Raw genomic sequence first — 20,564 nt, forward strand, 5'->3', positions numbered from 1 at the left:
GGAAGGCGAGTCTTGTGCTGATCATCAGCCACTCTGGACTTCACACAAGCACCGAGTCTGTCGCTCCTTTAATCCGGATTCTAACCTGCTCCCAAGTTCCCAACCATGAGGACAAACGTATGGATTTACCACGCTTTGGTGTGTGTTGTGGTCACTACATTGGACACAGGTAAGACATGAAGAGCTGCGCTTCTAAGAGATGTTGAATATCTGCATGAACATTGTGATTAATATAAGTGTCATATTAAAATCTCACATGTTTCATTTCTTTCTGCGTTCTGTTTATGCAGTGAAATGAACATTAGGCACAAATCAAGAGATTAACACTGAAGAATAAAAACTAATAAAATTAAACAAGTGACAAAAGTTGACAAAAAGAATAACGCTCCAGTTGCTCATATTTTTAAACTTTCACTTTTTTTTTCACTTTTTTAAAACTTTTTCTTTCACTTTTTTTTACTTTGTCAATCAGGACTTGCTTTAAAGCAGCTTACAATAAAAAGTTATAGCTTCTTATGGAAACATAATCAGTTTTTGATTAAAGGACTGAGACGGTGATTGGCACTGAATGAACTTGCTCACAGGTCCTGTCTTGCATTGGGCTCACTGTTTGCTGTGGTAATTCACTGTATAATGAACCTGCTCGAGGACATTTTTGAAGATCAGACATTTGAAACTGTTATGGAGAGAAAAACTGAGCTGTTCATCAGACTGCAACTTTCTATAGGAACCCATTGTTTTCACTGGAGGTTCCAGTATTTGTGCCATTGGGTCTAATTGCCAGTAATCAAATGGATCTAAAGAGCAGTATAATTAATGTATTTGAATTGTGTTGTGCAACATTATTCAATAAGAATTTAAAAAATGATCATCATCCAGAATAAGGACGCACGCCGTGCCATTCCAGCTGCCTAACGGTACAAACCTGTGCCAAAGCGCTTGGTTTGAAGTACATCTGCTGATCTTACTGCTTTGTCAGTAAACTTTTTATATAGGTCATGGTCAATTCGGTTATAGACACTCGTGCATCTGCTGGACTGACGCCAGCCACTAAGAGGATGCAGAGCTCGTCTTGTAATGTTGGAGCACAGCTCGGGGCGCACACACGACCACTCGTCATTTAAACGCATCCAAACGAGCTCCGGTGCTGCGCCTTTATAAAGCGCAAGCTGTTTGGTGGCTTCAAAGACTGTCCCGGTTATTGCATCCGCCCCGCTGACATGTCACTGAGTAGAGCACTGAATCCATAGTTACCACCTCCAGGGGTGCCGACCCTGACCCCTGACTGCCCTGGAGTTGGGGAAAGTAAAACGCGCGCCCTGGACTGTGGTATTCATGCGTTTGTCCCGGCAGCTAGATAGAAGAGGGGTGTGTGTGTGTGTGTGTGTGTGTGTGTGTGTGTGTGTGTGTGTGTGTGTGTGTGTGTGTGTGTGTGTGTGTGTGTGTATAGGGAGAGGGGTGGGGGGTAACATCTGGCTGCTGAGCCCAGGTCCACATATTGCGCTCTCTGAAGCAGATGTAATGTCTGCTTAATTCCCAGACACAGGCACACCTTTAACCTGCTACTTTCCTGTTCTTCATATAATACAACTTTTCCTCTGCATTTCCCTAAAACTGATACACTGTGTGATTATTCACTTCACATTTTTGACAGGAAAGCTTGACTAAAATACTTATCCAGCTGACACTTCGGTTGTTTGCTCAAGAGCACCAAAGTGGAAATGTCTGAGGAAGGTCAGAGTGTTGGTTATTCACCTTTCCTGTCCACTCAGAACTCAGAACTGTTCCTCGAAGCTATCTCTGCCTCTTCTCATTAAATGTCATGTCCCTCATGCTCACCCATCAAGCACCTTTTATTATGATCTCCAACTTCAGCAAATGCCCGGGATTTGGAGATAGCAGCAGTCTGACTGCAAGGAGAGGAAGAGACTAAGTGAAATCTAATTGAGCAGCCTGGCCAGACATCAGGGCTGGAACAACACTGTGATGAGTGCCAGATGTGGTCCAGTGGAGCCCAAACATTAATAACACGTCCTCCCCGAAAACCATTTTCATCCACGAGGAGCCTCTAAACGCTCCACAGTTTACAATATCTTAAGTACACACACAACGTCTTGTGTCGGATCTTGGCGCAGGAGCATGTTGCTGTAACTCAGTAGCACTAGATTTTCTTGTGTGATTTATATCGCACTTGCCCCTAATTATAAACGGAAAAAACTATTGTAACTAACATAATGCATCTGAAGATCTTACTGTAGCCCACAGAACCAGCGTTTACAGTAGAGCTCCATTCTACTGAAGGATGGGCTCTTAACTTGTTCCAGTAGGTAAAAATGAATGATTTGTATCACAGAGGATTTAGACTTAAAATATGGTTTTGTCCTGCTTTTGAACCCACATGGATCTCTTACATTATGCTCTATACATTATGTTATGTCTTTGCAATGGTATAATTCTCTTTTGATCTCGCTCTTCCAAAGAAATGGCTCTCAACAAAGGCCTATAAATTAGCCAAGAATGAATTATAATATGTCCTTTTGCACCTTTGACAGTTTTGCATTTTTCCACACTCTGTGGAAAAATCTATACGTTTTTTTAGTATGCGCTAGGTGCCAATAGCTCAGAGACTATACATAAAAATTGAAACATAAAACTTTATTAGTTAATAGAAATGATGAGAGATGTTGAAGCTTTCCCAGGACGCAGGATTCTGATCACCTCTTGTTTTGTTCCCTTAAAAAACAAATGTTGCTCAAAATGAAGAGGAAGAAACTAAATGTCACTGTAGTTAAACAGCAGGGATTCTAATAAGACTTTCATGACTGGTAAGGAGTCATGAATGCAAGTTATTGCAATGGGTTTCTGAAGGAATCACGAATAGTCATTAAATTTATCAACAATAACATAAAACTTTAGTATAACAAATGCCATGAAGTAGTAAAACTTGAAAAAAAGTTGAGTTTTGGCTCTTGAAAGTAGTAAAATATGAGATATGCTTTCATGAGCATCAAATCTCCAACTGAGGCACGTTTGCTTGTTGGATGGACATCATTCTGTTCTCTTGGCTGTCTTCACAGTTCAGCACCCACTCTGCATTTCTCAGGCAGCTTCCCTGGTTTGAAGCACGAGTGCTGGGGGGCATCTTGAGCTGGGCTTTGATCCTGGACACACTTCATACCAGCTTTTCTGACACATAAACTAGTCTGCTACCTCGATTTGGCCCGCTACAACTGAAGCAGGATCTAAAGAAAAAGTTCTCTCAAGAGTTGAGGAACAGCGGAGGTTTAAGGGGTTCAGTTTTGTTGAACAATGATGCTTCAGCGTGATTCAGCAGGGCGGATAATAACATGCCAGCAAACATGGAGCATGAAGTAAACTGCAGTTGAAAGATGCTTTCACTGACAGCGGACCACCAGGTTCAGTGTTTCATTTTTCCTCCACATCCTTCATGCCAGAACCCTGAAACCAATAGTCAAACCACCAGGAGAAAACTCTTTGCTTTGACAAGTTCGTCTTCATCCTCAGCACCTTGACAGCAGCAGAGAAACATTTGGCCATGTCTTCCAGTATTTGAGTAATGATTTTCACCAAAGAGGAGATGAAAAAATTCCACATGGTTTCTTAGAATTTTTTGCATTCATTTGATAGCTGACAATGTAGATACAGACAGGAAAACTGTAAGTGGTTAGAAATACTTTACATTGACAATATAGTGCTATATCCATTAAATTCAGGTTCAGTTAACCTCAGCATCACACTCTGGCTGGCGTGATCATTCAAATTTGTTGTTGCCACTTCGGTATAATTAAGCACGTCAGAAACATACAGTCGCTCCCATACGAGGTGAATCCTTCCAGCCTAACAGTGAATCTAATGGCGGCACCAAGACCCGCAGATAGATGTTCTTATGTTGTGTTCTTATGCTCTCACAGGTTGCTGTAGAAGGACTCATCAGTCATTACAGAGGTATGAGAAGACTGAGGGCCACATGCTGGTTTGCACAGACTGTCCTCAGCCCCCTTTGGTACGAAACAGTCGATCGCAGGAACACTGCGCCCGAAAGTGCAAAAAGGTCAAGAAAAACTTCAACTGTAGGTGAGTTACACTTTCTCTTTTCTCTGAAGCCCAGCACATTATTTTTTTCACTCTCACTCCTCTTCTCCTCCTTTATAGAGACACAATATTTACATATTTTTGTTGCTTATCATTCGGTCATCTCTCAACCACTTCCTATGTGTGTCTACAGGGCTTTCAACTTTCAAAGGCACAACAGGAAATGCCACTTGCTTCCCTTTGACCGTTTCACCCACGGTGTGAAGAAGCAGGCTAACGTCAACTTTACTTTGTATGAAAAAAAAGGTGAATGTCGTCATTTTCAGAGGCAGTGTCATTTAAGGTTTGAGCTCTGGTGTTTTTCTCATGAGAACGTTCAGGTGCAGAGAGGGATTTACACAGGCAAGCTCTCTGCTGGTGATTGCAGGTTGTGCCTCTTGCGTCGTCTCCTCGATTTTAAAGGCATTTGGTTTTTCTGTTGACACAATAAAAGCAACCAACCCCCTTCACCACCACTACCCCTCCTGTTTAATCACCCCAGTGGGGTTAGTCGCACGCATAAACATGCCGCAGACTTAAGTGGTGTGTAAACAAAAAAATTCATTGTTTACAGTCGGAGCGCAAAGATTTTCTCAAGCGCAGGCTGTGGAATCTAGCACTTTAGAATTTACTGCAAAATTTACTGAAACTCCCCCCTGTGACATTTAATGAACTTCAGGGAGTTGTCTGTTTTGGGAATAACACACAAGCTGGGACATACTAAAACACATGCTGCAAAAAGTCTTATTGACCATACATGGGAAAATATATTCCAGGTGCTCAGGGCAGCGAGAGCAAATCAACTTTAAATGGCTGAAACACTGTGAAAAGTGGCACACAAAGAGTACACAGGGACAGTTTGTATCAAAGTGAAAACATGAATGAATGTTTTCAAATGCTTTTTATGCCTTTCCCCTTGCTTAGATTATATAAGGGAGTGTATCATCGGCACCAAGGACAACTACAGAGGGAGGAGGTCTTGGACGAAGTCAAACATCACTTGCCAGGCTTGGTCAGATAATAACATCAATGAGCACACGTAAGTCCTCTCTCCTCTTCAACCGAATAAGTCAATAAAAAGTGCATTTTTATGTGGGAACGTGGCGCTGTTCATGAGGGCAGGGATGCTCACAAACACTCACTTATCACCTTGAGCGTTCAGTGCCTTGCTCGGCAGCACGCCAGTTGTTGTTTTTAGGGAGGAGAAGGTGTTAATTGCTCATTTCCCCTGGCCACATTCCTGCAGCCATCGAAGCCAGTCATCTCTAATCTTTAGGCTTTCGCCACCTTCCTGGATGCTCCTTCTCTATTTGTCTGTGTCTGATATTAAACAGGCCCCAGCAGCTGATTTACTGATGTCCAGATCATCTCCTTGCACCTCGGGGGTTAAGGGAAGGTGGAGGCTCTGAGACAGTTGAACGTTTATCCAGGGTTAAGTCAGATTTCTTTCAACACATGCTGGGATGACCTAGCTGATGAGGCTGGGTTTTTTGTTTTTTTTGCTGCACTGTAGGCCATCAGGTGTATCCCAAAGTTTCCACTGCTACAAGAGAGGCAAGATCAGTGACTTTGAAAAGATGGTTCTGTGCCAGCATCTCATTAGTGGTGCTCATTAGTTACAAGATATTTTAACTGTGATGGGGAGGGGGGTTGAGAGACAAAGTAATAGAGTTTGAAGAAGTACAGAGGGGAGGTAGAATGAAAGAAGGAAAGTGCAAAAATTTATAGACTGAAGTCATGTTCTGTCTGTTGTCCAGCTGAGCACACAAAGCCACTGACACACTGAGAGAAAATACAAGTGCAGCGATCTCCAACAATTAAAACATGTTGCAGTGTTGGTCCCCATCTTCTCTTCTCCTCCCTTCCCTTTCCAGAAGCACTTCTTCACATTAGGAGTCCTTCGTCATTGTTTATTTGACACATGGTCTCAGTCTCCTTCCCACAAGGTAAATGTAGCGTCCGACCGGCAACATTGCCCTGGCTTGTCAACAACTTTTAACTTTCCAAAAGGGTCAAAGGGAGCTTTACTTAAGGGAGATTTAGTGCCACCGTGGGGTTACCTAACACGGGACTGTCCCGCTGTGTGAGAATTACCACCATAATGAACCACGCACCATTTGAGTTTCAGGTAACTATTATTTTCACGCTTGACCGATCACCGTGGGGCAGGGGTGATTTCTCAGGAGGTTCCCTTCCAGGAATGGGACTTCCACCTGTTGTCTATATTTAGTGTTTCAACCGAGGCTCTGAGAGAAATGTGTATTGATGTGAAGCCAAGTGTGGAGAAAGGAATGGAATGGAAAATTTCTTTTCATATTATTAATAATACATAGTCATTTATTTATCCCCATAGAGACATTCATTTATTTTTCTATGAGTTTCCACTGGGAGGTCTGTTAGCGCACTTAGCTTCAGAAACACACCCCTGCAGCTTGGAATTAATGTTTTGCTTAAAGGAGAAGGTAGACATTTTGGAAAAGAAAAAAAAATCTCATTTGCTTTCTTGCCAAGAGTTAAAGAAGAATGTCATGTCTGTAAGTTTGATGCTTCCTCCAACAGCCAGTTAGTTTAGCTTAGCAGAAAGACTGGAAACAGTGGGAAACCGCTGACCACACTTACTAAACTTGCTGTTCCTCTGAGCTAAATTTAGCTAAACTTAACTAAGCTAACTGTCTCCCGGCTGTAGCTTCATATTTAACAGACAAAATTGGAGCATTATTGATCTTCAAAGCTAATTTTTAACAAGAAAGTGAATCAGTGTACTTCCCAAAACTATTCCTTTCAGGACACTTCAGTTGTCGCTCCCTTCTTCCAAAAATCCTTATTTATGTGTTGCGTTAATCTCTGAGTACTTTATTCCTTTGGATGCTGTAGCACTGAAGTATGACCGTGTTTGTTCCACAATCACCAGGTGCATGTTGCGAGACATTTTGCAGCGGTTACTTCAGGTCTAGATTTCATCTTTAGTGATCTCCAAAATCTAGCCAATATGTGTAGCCGGCCCACAGAGCGAAGCATGTGTGCACAGTGTCTGCCTGCGCTCCGATGGGAGCAGACTTTGGCAAGGAGATGAATAACTGGCCAACATCTGTTAGCACAACATCATTATGGTTAACTTGCTCCCATGCCACGGCCTTTTACGGACTCTCACCAGATGCAGCGTTTTTTTTGTGACGTGAGGAACCTTGTAATTCCATTTATAAATTAAGGATACTGTAGTATGATAGAAATATATTGAGCTTGTGAGTTACACACAACAGATGTGAGTTTTGGCGCTTGGCAGAGTGCTGCTTTTGGAGGGGAACAAGTGTTTTGTTTTAGTTAAATGCATAAGTGAAATATTGGTGTTAAACTTAACCCTGTAATATTTTGACACTAGGTATTACTATATGGTTAGAAGAACTTCCTCCTCTTTCTTCTTTGCACTCTTTCTTTTTGGCTAAGGCCTGAGATTTCTTCTACTTCTGGGTTGAATGATGTTGTGCATTAGTGTTGAAGCCTTGCGTAAGCCCCAGGGCACAGAGGGGAGAACAGAGCAGACTCTCCCAAGAAAAGAGTCATTGCCTGGGGTAGACTGTTCAGACAAGCTGCTGAAGGGAGGGTGGACTCTGGTTCCTTTTTCGTGTCTTTTTTCTTATCCTGCACATGTTTTTTTTCTTTTTACATCATCAGTTAAACACTTAGCTCCCAACTTTTTGCTCTCTTTTTCTTTTCTAAACACTTAAGTCACTTGTTTCTTTTCACCTTTCCCCTGTGCCCAAAACTTTTTCTCCTGTCCTCCCTCTGTGTCTCCCTGGGTGGGAGGGGGGAATGTGGTCGGCATGGATCAGGGGGTGCTGACATGCCAGCTTTTCATCATCCTGCGCTGACAGAAGACGAATTTCACACAACGTCCATTTAGTACGGGGATCCCATGCCACTCCCCATTGTTCCATCCCATATGTTTGGACTAGCCAGATTCATTTTCTTACAGTCTCACAGTTGCTCGTTCACACTGACATGATGTAGCAGTTGACAGAGAGGGATTAAGTTTAAACGTGTTCAAAGGCTGCCAGTAAATGACCTGCTTGGGCTGCTCCAAGTGGTTCGTAGCATTGTTCTGTGCTGTTGGTGGTCACTGTGCTGTGACAGACACACATGAGGGAGCTGGGATATGGTAGGAATCAGTAAGGCGATCATGCAAAAGGTCCAAATCTGGAGAGGAGAAACATATTGTCTTACTTTGCATACGATTGCTATGACCGGTCATTCCAGGTTTTAAAATGTAACCCGGTCACATTGAAAGTGCCACGATTTCACAGATTGAAACTTACATGTTAATGTAAATGCCTTTTGAATTTATTTGGTTTGTTACTGAGAGCACCAGCAGGCAGGTACTGTATATACTACTGGAGCAGCCAAGTGTGCAAGTACTCCCTAACATTTATTTATACAGCTTACAGTATCAGTTAACACTTTCAATAAATGTGTCTACTCCATTGTAGGTTTTATCCTGATAGGTACCCAACGCAAGACCTGAGGGAGAACTTCTGTCGGAATCCCAACAACGATCCTGGTGGTCCGTGGTGCTACACCACAGACCCCAACGTACGAGCTGAGGAGTGTGGCGTACCACAGTGTTCAGAGGGTAAGACCATCCAAAACATTATTACCGGACAATAAGATTCAGTCAGATTAACTCAGGCTTATGTTAGAAAGAAGCTTTTGTTTGCTTTCATTACTAGCTGAAAGAAGATTTCGATAAATGTTGTTTCTTTGTTGACAGAAGTCTGTGTGACGTGTAATGGGGAGGATTACTGGGGCAAAATGGACCATACAGAGAGCGGCAAGGAGTGCCAGCGATGGGACTCAGCAAGGCCTCACAAACACCACTTCCAGCCCAAAAAGTAAGCTGCAAAGCCGATAATGACATGCTAACCTTTCTCACGGACAACACCAGCACACACCCCATGACAGATGCTTACATAAATGACGCTAATACTCGAGAGAGGTAGACCTCACCAGTTGTTATGACTTACTTCTCTCCCTCCTAATTTTTTCTTCCCTCTCTGTTTCCTCTCTCAGGTATCGGGACAAAGATTTAAAAGACAACTACTGCCGAAACCCGGATAACCGTCTCCGTCCCTGGTGCCACACCATGGACCCCAAAACTCCATGGGAGTACTGCAACATCACTGTGTGTGGTACGGATCTATGTACTCTGTATACTCAAATCTGGGGCTTGGGCTTTGTGGACAGAGTCTTTAACAAATCAGCAGAAGGCTAAATTATTGTTATACTCTGATTCATGACTCTTATGTTTATTGTATTTCTCAAAGTCTAGTACCCTCACAACTTTATAACAGTTTGTATCACACAGTTAGGAATCCATTGTGAGATTCAAAAGTGGACTTGGTTTTTGGACAGGCAGATGCCAGTTCGGTACTGCCGAAAAGTGGTTTGAGCGCACCAGGGGGTTTGTTACATACAGGACTTTTGTGGTTTTGGGGTACTTGCGGTCAGCTGAGGAAAAAAGCTCCCTCTTCTCCCCTGCAGAGTCTCATAAGACTTTTGTTTACTCGGCTGGGTGTTTCATGTGGTGCTTGGCCTGAAATCCTCCTACCTCAACAAGGAAGAGTAAATAGGTTGTTTGTAAATGGGAGAGTCTGACTTCAGAGAGACCACTCACAGATGACAAGGGGCTATGAAGTGGAGGATTACAATAGAGGCTACTATGCTGTGAGGCCTCACACAGCCACTGGAAGGCCTAATAGTTATTTTAGTTGTGTGAACATTGGCTTTTAAAATCACGACAGATATAGACAAGGGACAAATGTGTGAAGAACAAAACAGTTGCAGATGGCTCCATGCAGGGCTCAGGGGGTCAATGAATGGTGTGATGAGCATGAAAACACAACTGAAGACTTCTGTGAGATTTTGGACTGGTGTGTCAGAAGACACTCACCACCAAACATCAAAACACCAAATTAGAGAATATCTGGTGCTCTGGAGTTCAGAGACTTGTAGGATGGATGCGAAGGAGAGTGAAACTGTTCGGTTCCTTACTAAGAAACTTTATGTTGGGTTTTCCTTTCATTTGTCACTGATTAGAATATTATTGTCGAATTGGAACGATTGAGACGGTGACTGAACAAATACTTGGTTAATCATAAAAACAATCTATACATTAATCAATAATGAGAATAATCATCAGTTGCACCTCCAATGTGTTTGATATTGTAAGGTTTTTGAGTGTGATGAGGGCAAAAATAATGTAACTTCACTTGACCCCTCTCACATCAGGCAGCATCTGACAGAGTTGTAGTGTAGATAACTTTTGCCTTCATAGATAATTTAAAAGACAGAGGAAAGAGAAGAAGAAGAACGGATGCCAAAGAGGTCACACCTTTGGAGAATTTGTTCATTTTTTCACATTGAAATATTCCCACATGCTCACCCACAAACACACAGAGCATCCCTCTTTGTCTCTGTCAGACACATACACACATGTACTTTACAGTACATGTTATGATTTACAGCCAGGGCGGAGGATCTGCATTTGTCCAGATGTGTGTATCCCTCAATGCCTGCCCTCAGAAAGATAAAAACCACTGACCTGTACTACACAGTGCACACAGACACTGGCATGCATTACATCAAGCTAAAGAATCCCTCTTTTCCACCCGCCTTCTCCTTTCTGCCTCAAAACATTCCCTTTCCTCCTCCATCTTCTCCAATCTCATTTGTCAAAGGCTAAAGAAACAGAGACAGAAATCTGGAGGGGAGAAGTCGCTCCCTATGTGCTGCTATTCCTGCTCTGCTGAAAAGCAGAATTCCATCTGAAGATGTTTGGAATAGTTTTCCGGTGGATAAAGTTGCCCCGGACAGACTGGCTTGGATGTGATATCTTTGGTGCAATAAACAAATTCGCCAGAAACAAAATTTTATGTTTAATGGTGTATGTATAGAAATTATGTTTTTCTTCCAACAAGCTGTGACATTTTGTGCCGTCAGCAAGTTAAATAACTGCATATTGTTGTGGATGTCCCTACGTGCAAGAATGTGGGGCACCAGTGTTATGAATACACAGAAAGGTTCCTATCGCAGTTGAGACTAGGAGGGGATGGGGGTGGGGGGGTGCTACTGTTTTTGATCATCTGTCTCTAGGTTAAACATGACACATTCTTCTGAGGATTAATATCTCCCTCCTTCTCTCCCTCCCTTCTTTCTACCTTCAGTTTTTGCATCTCACTCTCTTTTGCAAGTTTTTCTTTGCCTTCTGTCTCATGCCTACACTCACAGTTACAGTTTCTATGTGTTTTTCTTTCTTTGCTAGAATCAGACTCCAGTGAGGACGCAGATGTCAATGTAACAACATCCTGTGTCCAGGGGAAGGGCACCGATTACCGAGGCACAATGAATGTCACTCCTGAGGGCGTGACATGTCAGCGCTGGGACTCTCAGTTCCCCCATAACCACTCATTTCTTCCTCAGAACTTCAAATGCAAGTGAGTAATGCTTGTTTCATGGCAGCTTGGGTTCAGTTCTCTCTGCTGTGTCAAGGAGGTGATTTGTTCATTTTGAAAGTGATGAAAGTGAAACTACAAATTGATAGCTTTGCTGTAAAAAAATTACAGTCATCAGCACCATCATTTAAATTGTAGTTTGTGTGTGTGTTACAGAGACCTGAGAGAGAACTACTGTCGTAATCCTGATGGTGCAGATTACCCATGGTGCTTCACTACAGACCCTAATCAGAGGATAGCCAACTGCACCCACATCCCCAGGTGTGATGCTGAGGCCACACAAAAAATAGGTAAATTATTGTACAACTAGAATTTTAAAGGAACAGCTTCACATTTTTGGGTAATATGCTTATCTGTTTTCTTGATGAAGATGAAAAAAAAGCTATATTTCCTAAAATGTCAAACTATTCCTTTAAGGCTACTTAGCCTTTTCTCAGTTCCAAACTTCAAAAGAATGATAAATATTGAGTAAATTACTATGCAAGTTATGTTTTAAATAATGTGAAATACTGAAGTACAGATGCTTGAAAAGTCATGTTTTTGTGAAGTGAAATTACACAGACACTTTCTGAATTGCTCCCGTAGGACTGGGCCACTTGGCAGCGTGCTGCCCAATGAATTCCATTTCATGGAAGAACCAGACTTTGGCAATATTCCTCACTGTCATTTCCCATGTTTCTCTGCTTCACATTTCAGAAGACCACACATGTCACAAAGTGGCCAGTCAGTTAGTTACTAAAGGCCCTCCTCTGATTCTGTTTAAGCAAAGACATAGTGAGGTCTAAATTTTCTATTACATTTGAGAACTGGGGCCGTTGATTATTAAATTGATTCAAACCACAAAGAGAAATCTCTTCTTTGTCTCTTACATGCATGACTGTGCATTTCTGAATTTGCTCGCTAAAGGTGTTTCAGAAATTGCTGGGTTCAGTAATTCTATGCGCTCCTGGGAATATTTAACAAGGGGGTCTGAAATAAATTTATCCTGTTTTTCCTCAGAGTGTTACGAAGACATCGGACAGACATACCGGGGAACTTTATCCATAACTCGTTCTGGGATTCCCTGCGCAGACTGGTCACATCATATAAACAGGTAGGAAACTCATTTATTCTGCCTATAAATTAGTTGTGTGTCTCCTCCTGCTAACTCCCAGCCAAACGTCAGCTGTGCTAAGAATCACTGGAAATGTTTCCTAGAGAGGCTGACATTCTTTTCAGCTCAGTTGATGAGTGTTTGTTGACAACTTTTCCTCCTATTGCCTTGTGAAAATCCCTTTCATATGAATGAAGTCAAGCAGTGAAAACAAACAGTGAGAGGAAATCAGGGGTTCCTCAGGGGTCAATACGAGGCCCAATTATTATTCATCTAACTGACGAGAGGAAACCCCGGGGTGCTCTCCAAGTGACCCATCTTGACAGAGAGGTTGCCCACTACAGGGTTGTTGCTTCGTGCTGAAGTCAAGCTGTTGGAATTACTTAATTTATAGGAATTTTAAAAGCCAAAATGGCACAGACAGATGGACATGTTCCAGAGCTGACCCCTGACCCCAGGAAGTGCTTTCTGAAGAAGGTAGATCAAAGCCAATCAGCTCCCTTGCGTAGACTGCAGCCAGTGAGTCTACCCTGCTCAAGGTTAAGGGTCATCCCAGGAAAAACTGCTGAGAGCTGCAGCTTGTTTAACATTCTCCTGGGAAGTGGAATTATCTTCACCTCCTGACAAATTGTTGTCTATCACTTTGCATTATTTTTACCCAGTAATTGCTTAGGGATATTTGGGGTATCGTAGAAGATTATGTTTAAGAGCCAAGTGGAACGCTGCAAAGAGACACACGATTAGATGTGAATTCCTACAAATCGGGACCACAACCAAGTTGTTCCATAGAGGATGTGGCTCCTACTGGTCTGAGCCCTGCTGAATGCTTAGAGTGCATACTTTCATACTCCCATGAGCACTCTCTCACAAAACTCTCTCCTTCTACGGGCTGAATGCAGCGAATGCAGAGGATTCATTGCACTATAGGAAAGCAAGAGTCAGACTTTCCAGGCATACCATGGTAACTTACAGTGTGTATGTACTGTATGTGCATATCAGTCTGTGTGCTACTCCATGTATGCACATACTTGTGTGTTTGTGTGAGTCTGAGAGTGTGTATGAATCTAAATGAGACAAAGACCAGTGTTAGTTCTGATACACTGTGTGCAAAATAACAAATGGAATATGAGAATCTGTATTTGTGTGTTTTACAGTGGGGATTCTCACTCTACAGTATCCCATGTAGGGCTGGAGAAGAACTACTGCCGGAACCCAGACCGGGACAAGCATGGCCCCTGGTGTTACACCAATCCAAATAACCGCTTGGCCTGGGACTACTGCAAACTGAAGCACTGTGAGTGGCTTAAATAACCTTGACTGCTCTAATGTATATCTCTGTAACAGTAGATACATCTGTTTTATGTCAGCCATAAATATTAGCAGGCTGTAAATGATGCACATGCTGTATAGTACAATTTTTAGTGATCTATTTAGCAGACCCTTAAAGAAGTAGTTTAACATTATTTGCTTTCTTGCTGAGAGGTTGATAAGGAAATGGATGCTGTTCTCATGTCTGTATGGTAAATAGGCTGATTAGCTTAGGTTAGCATAAAGACTCAACATACCTGTAAAATCACAATGTTGGTATAGATTTAACAAACAAGACATAACAGGCTTATTAGTGAACTTTAAAAGTGCAGGTACATGGATTTTCTTACGTTGGACAGGGCCAAGCTGGCTGTTACCCTTTGTTTCCAGTCTTTGTGCTAAGCTAAGCTAACTGATGCCACGACATGATCTTCTCACCTAACTCTCAGCAAAAAAGCAAATAAGCCTTCGAAGTTAGAGCTTGAAGTTTGATGTGAAAATGTGTTTTTAAGTGTTTGTTGGTACAAGTGAGAAATTACCAGGCTACAGAACATAAAATGTTGCCTTAAAAAGTAGCAAACAGTTTGCCAGATTTCCTGGTGTGTGTTTAATTTAATTTGCTTTTAAAAAAGCCTTTGTAGGCTTGTATTTTACATGTCCTCAGACATTAAGACTGCTTGTCTTAAGCCCATGAACAATGGGGAATGTGTATCAGGATGTGTGGCACGTCAGGAGAAAGTCTTGAAAAGAAACTAATAGCACTTCTGGAAGCTAATGCTTCTTCTGCTTCCTGTAAACATTCAGAATAAAATAACCTCCTAAACTGTCCCCATGTTTAATTATATTTACACTTGAGGAAGTTATTCCTGTGTCACCCCGGGATGATTTTGTCCTGATCAAGCCTCCTGACTCCTTTAATCCTCCAGGTATACACAGAGTAGATATTGCATGAGCCTTTCAGACTGTCCAAACAGCACCTCTGAAAGAGCATGCATTAACATTTAGTATATAGAAGAAGACAGTGTTGGTGTATGAGTGAAGTACAATGAAATAACACAAGTGATTTAGCTTTGTAGACTTTATCAAAGCCAAATAATATGTCATAACTTTTATTTTATGCAGTTTTGCTGGTGGCTTACGTAATGTGTTAGCTGTGGTTTTGTCCAATTGGCAGAGAGAATACATGATGTTCAAACAGCAAACAGATGCAGGTCACTGCTGCCATCCTTTTATTTGAGAAAACACATACTCAAGCAGCTGGACCCAACATTTTCTTTGGCTGGTTTCAATCGGGTCGCATTGAAGAGCCCCTTTTGAATGCCTGCACAATAATTTCCATAATGTAAAACATGTCTTCCATGAAGTTTCTGAGGTCTTGAGCAAATTTATTCTCTGCGGTTGCTAACTGATATAGCCTCCAACAATGATTCAGATTCTGAGTTAAGTCTCTATAAAGTAAAGAAAGGTGTCTTTTTTCAATGAGGTTTCATGCTTTTTGTGTCAATGTATGGTCAGAGGTCTGAATTATTTCCGCTGCTGTGGCGTCTCTTCTTACTGGTGTGCTTTTCTTTTACTTCTATCAGGTGAATCAGCTACAGTGGCTCCTCAGCCAAACAGTGAGTATCATTTTTGCTTATCTGGCTTTTACCAGTCTAGTCCTCTTCCTCCTCTTCTTATCTCTAATCTCGTCCCTTTTCTTTTAACTCTTTACATGAAATCCGTCTGTTGTCATTTACCTAACTAAACAAATCATATTTTATGGTTGTCTTTTGAAGTTTTAATAAATCTTTTCCAATTGAAATGCAAATAATACATTCATCTAACATACAGTATCAAAAATGTCTCCTTGTTTAGCTCTGACCAGACCCAAGATATCATGCTTCGTGCATATAAACACCAGAATAGTTGGAGGACATCAAGTGCGAGGTACCGATGGTGGCTGGGTTGTAAGCATCCAAAGAGAGTGAGTTATTTTACATGTTTTTACAGAATCTGCTTAATCCCTCTTTATGCTACCTTCTGTAATGAATAAAACTGTCCTCTTAAATTTTCTTAGGAAGGTTCATTTGTGTGGTGGCTCACTGATCAGAGAAGACTGGGTTTTGACAGACCAACAGTGCTTCACCTCCTGGTAATACTCCATCCTCTGATACTCCTAGTAGCCCCCCCCCCCCAACCCACCCCCCATCGCTTTTATTCTATTTCTGACCTCACCTTCACCAAAAATCCTTTTCTCATTTACCTGGTGTATTTACTCTCTATTTACATATCTGTCAATCATGCTTCTTGCAAAATTGTTTAAAGTGAAGATGCAAGCTGGATTATGTTTACTAAGACTTACCCCCTCCCAGACAGGTCTGACCTGAGATGTAGAACAAAATAGTTTGGACTGGAGATCTGTTTAACTTCTGCAGTTGTCAGAGCCACTCATATACTGTGCACATAGTATCTCTGTCATCTGCAGCGGTGGCTTTAATGAAAACCTCCCTATCTCTGTAGTAATGTACAGTATTGTAAGTATTACATATGGTGTAGATCAGCAGCTTTTAGCCGATACTTGTAGCTGCAGTGTGTGCTGTGGAGTGGGTCACAGTTTGTCTGAAACATTGCCTTTTTTCTTGCTTTTGTGCCTTGAAAGTTTATGCAAAGGATTGTTATAAAAAAATATTACTTTTAATATTTAAATTGCCAATATCATATTTATTTTTTTGAACAACTTGCAAATTGGCAAATTCCGAAAAGTTCCTTCGAATTTTGTGTTTAAAATTGTTGTATATATTGAGACATTTCGTAAATAGTTAAACTGACCACATGCAGTACAATAACACAGATTACTGCATTGTCTTGGCAATATTTAAAAGTAAGACCACTGTAGATCTATGTAAGGCTCATGTTCTCTATGGTTCCTTAATGGATCACTCAACCTAATCAAAGTAGTTGAATCACTGGCCAGTGAAATCATCAAGTCACCAGTACTGTAGGTTTCTATCTGACACTGGCCTTTGTGGTCTTCAGCGTTCCAGATCTCAGGGATTACAGTGTGCAGGTTGGTCTACGACACCTCAATGAGTCCTCAAGCCACCCGAGACTACGCATCTCTCGCCTGATTTGTGGCCCAGAAGGATCCAACCTGGTTATGCTGAAATTAGCAGAGTAAGTTGTCATCCAAACGGACGGTTTCCACTGATGTTTAAGATCCTAAGCCAAGCCATTTTGGTTAACTCTGGCACTCTAAATGCATGAAAGACCTCGTTTCATTCTGTGATGGCTGCATACAGCATGTTAAGTGACTATACGTGATCTACTGTTACGTATGTTCTAGTCCTGCGCCTGTGTCGGAGGGTGCCTCCACTATCCATCTTCCTGTAAAAGACTGTCACATCACCGAAGGCACCAACTGCACCATGTATGGATGGGGGGAAACCAAAGGTACTGCCTTCTTTCACCAATATGCCATGCCCCCTTCCATTTCAACCATTATTCAAACAAAATGCGTATGTTTAACCCATTAAACTCACTGGTTTGTGTTTTTCTTCTCTCTTCAGACACAGGATATGATGAGGCACTGAACACTGTAACGATGCCTATGGTCAACAATGACATGTGCTCACAAATCAAAGGGGATGCTGGGGAGAGCAGAATATGTGCCGGTGGCAATAGAGGAGAAGGTGTATGTGATGTAAGTGTAACAAATCAATGTTTATATCATGAAACAGATGAATACAACATCAATGTTGAGTATTCAAAAGGTCATTCACCCAAATAACAAATACCATGGCATGGCTAGGTATCTAATTTTCCTTGGAACTACTTTCTGCTGAAGAAATAGTCCCAATGAAAATGGTTAACAATTTTTTCCGTCATTTGGAATTTGGTTGAGTTTGAACATGTACAGTGGAGTATAATCAATTTTAATGTGCCGTCTTGCAGAAAGACAATGGAGGTCCATTGGTCTGCCAGGAACATGAGCGCAAAGTCATCATCGGTGTGAGCATCCAAAGGACAAAATGTGCCTCATCGCAGCCCGCACTTTTTGTCAACGTTGCTTTCTACTCAGAGTGGATATATAAAGTGTTCAAACTTTACCCCAGTTTGGAGAGGAACTAAGATATTGCGGTGTGAAAATCAGCTCCATGCAGGGCTGCACCACAGCCTGCGAGGAGAGAGGGGCGACTGCGGGCCAGAAAATTCCAAGACCTCTCCATGACCTCTCCAGCATGGACCACAGGGGAGAAATTCGGAAAATCGCCTTATGGAAAGTGGCCTTTTTGGGATTTTGTGGCTGAATTTGTCATTTCGCGGAGAGGACAGAGACTAGTGGTTGAAGACTGGATATAATAAAATGGAATCCCACCAATTCTTCCACTTTGCAGATAAAGACCTGCAGGTTGTTAGCCTTAATACCATTTTTACAACCAAAGTCCCGGGCACATGGACGGCGTACTAATTGTATTTTGACATGTTCAGAATTTCTGAAGCCATGCAAGCAAAGATAATGAGAATGACACCTGTGACTCAGTATTATCTCCTGGAATATACTTGAATGTGGACTGAACCTAGATCCCTGTTGGATACCACTCAAGGTAGCCTTTTGTGACTCTGGGATTTCTTTCTTTTTTTTTTGAAATGTGTTGAGCTGGACTGCAAAATGTCATTTACCTCCAACACAAGTGATGTGGATGGACAGAAATGGTGTTCCATAATGTCAACACATATACTAAGTTATAGGATACCTAACAAATATCACAATAACTAAAAATATCCAACAAACAAAACTATGGTCAGACCAAAAAGAAAGAAAATATAAGGATGAAAAAGTAATTTTAAAATCAGTATTAAAGACACTAAAGTCTCAATGAGAAAACCTGTAATTGGTTTCAGAGATACCATTGGTTAAGTATATAAAATACACTATTGCTGCTCGAAAAGCTGACTGCAGCAGCCTTGGCAAACCATTCAGTGCTAATTGTGTGCAGTAGCTGGACTACCTTTTCCCCAGTTAGCTGTAACTGTTAGTTTCCCCGTGAGAGGGTCTAAGTAGGACTGAGCGAACTGCTCCAAATCTTATGCTAATATTTGAAGCATGAGAGAGAGAAGAGCCATGCCAAATATAACATGGTTATTTGGTCTCCAGTTTGGAGGGAACTGTGGCCCCTGGTGGGCTGTGTGTGGTCAGTAGGATATTTTATACTTTTTTTTTATTTCATGGAAAGTGACTCCTTATGTACATAACTGCAGATTTATTGAGTATGTTTCTGCCGTGCTGTAAGATTTTATAGGTCTTATAGATCTGGAATATTTTTGGTTCACTTGGTAATATCAGATTGGCTTCATCCTGCCTCTGATTATGTTTAATATTTAAAGAGACTGGTAGTTTGTGAGCAGTAGTTAGTTATATTTATTGTTTTTAATTAGCAGAAGACATTGCAGAAAAGTCCAGATTTGGATGTTGTACCTGGTTTTTGTTTCTTCTGAGAGTAATTAAATACCCCGTAATGACTGGGTGCATGTTTGACCCCCAGGTGAAAGCCACAGAAACATAAAATAATATGTCACGGACAGTCAAACTTCTTAAATTTAGGTCGCTTCTATCATGTTAAGTTTGTGTTGTTCTACTCGGGGGTAAATTTGAAGCTTGTTTATTTGGGGACCATTTAAAAGGAAGTGAAAGTTGAACAGGAATTTACACACAAACACAAAAAAACAGTCAAAGATGCAAAAGAATGTGTTTATTTAAAAAACAAAGAAAAAACCACAAGTTCAGGCACAATTATTTTAGCTACGATGAAGCCCACTCAATAAGGAACAAACCACTACAGGTGATATGAAATCCGTGGCTTCCTGTTGGTCACTTTTGGTACTTAAACTGGGAAAAACTTCCGATGAGGCAGATAGTCAGATTATAAATGATGATCCTGTGGCCCTGCGATTCCCATTCACTGACAGCAGTGTATTTTAGTGGCGCCCTGTTTGCGTGGCCATTACTAGAGAATTAGAGCGTGAAATTCTCTTCTCAGCTCCAAGATGACTGTTCTGAAGATCACATGGAAAATGGTACATACATTAACAATATCCAACTATCATCTAATCGCCTCGCGCAGGTTACAGCCAAGGTGAAGGTCTATGAAGCAGCGATTTAAAGGAAGGAAGCTTCATTGCAGACGACTGACTGATTACACAGATGAAACCAAACGCCAAATATTCTTACTTATGTGGTAGATCATGTAACTGTGTTGTAAATTGATCTGTTTTCTTGTCAACCATGCTCTTATGGAGTTGTAACTGTTATTTAATTTACCTTAATGTAAATAGCCTGTAAATGACAATTTGTAATTTTTGTAAATATCATACTTGAGTATTTTTACTTCATGATCATTCTGTTTATATATTTGTATAATGTAAACTTTAAATGTAACAGCTGCTATTTTGTGTTAGTGAGTTTGTTTATATGACCTTTTCTGAATTTTGTAGCCTTTGTATTATTCCTATTTTAATAAACTACTTGACATCACATGTCGTCATGTCCTGTACCTCTGGTCCTTTCTCTTGACATTTTCCCTAGTGTA

The 20,564-nt window shown here is 41.3% G+C and overlaps 1 protein-coding gene across 1 annotated transcript; it reads left to right on the plus strand.

Moving 5' to 3' along the window:
- On the plus strand, positions 1-20,499 carry hgfa (hepatocyte growth factor a). The gene is made up of 18 exons (XM_056367850.1): positions 1-169; positions 3,933-4,095; positions 4,247-4,359; positions 5,017-5,131; positions 8,577-8,719; positions 8,858-8,978; positions 9,157-9,275; positions 11,408-11,579; positions 11,754-11,887; positions 12,597-12,690; positions 13,845-13,984; positions 15,582-15,614; positions 15,853-15,961; positions 16,055-16,129; positions 17,014-17,151; positions 17,321-17,427; positions 17,544-17,677; positions 17,929-20,499. Exons 1-18 carry the CDS (start codon positions 106-108, stop codon positions 18,103-18,105), a joined length of 2,151 nt encoding a protein of 716 aa, XP_056223825.1. The 5' UTR covers positions 1-105; the 3' UTR covers positions 18,106-20,499.
- Positions 20,500-20,564: the final 65 nt, after the last annotated feature.

This window comes from Seriola aureovittata, chromosome 22 (genome assembly GCF_021018895.1).
Source record: "Seriola aureovittata isolate HTS-2021-v1 ecotype China chromosome 22, ASM2101889v1, whole genome shotgun sequence".
Classification (NCBI taxonomy): Eukaryota; Metazoa; Chordata; class Actinopteri; order Carangiformes; family Carangidae; genus Seriola; species Seriola aureovittata.

Bases quoted from the DNA above. Each gene is read 5' to 3' on its own strand.
- hgfa (XM_056367850.1), top strand. From the start codon at position 106: ATGAGGACAAACGTATGGATTTACCACGCTTTGGTGTGTGTTGTGGTC. The intron at 170-3,932 runs GTAAGACATGAA...ATGCTCTCACAG, and splicing joins GGTCACTACATTGGACACAG to GTTGCTGTAGAAGGACTCAT. The intron at 8,720-8,857 runs GTAAGACCATCC...CTTTGTTGACAG, and splicing joins CGTACCACAGTGTTCAGAGG to AAGTCTGTGTGACGTGTAAT.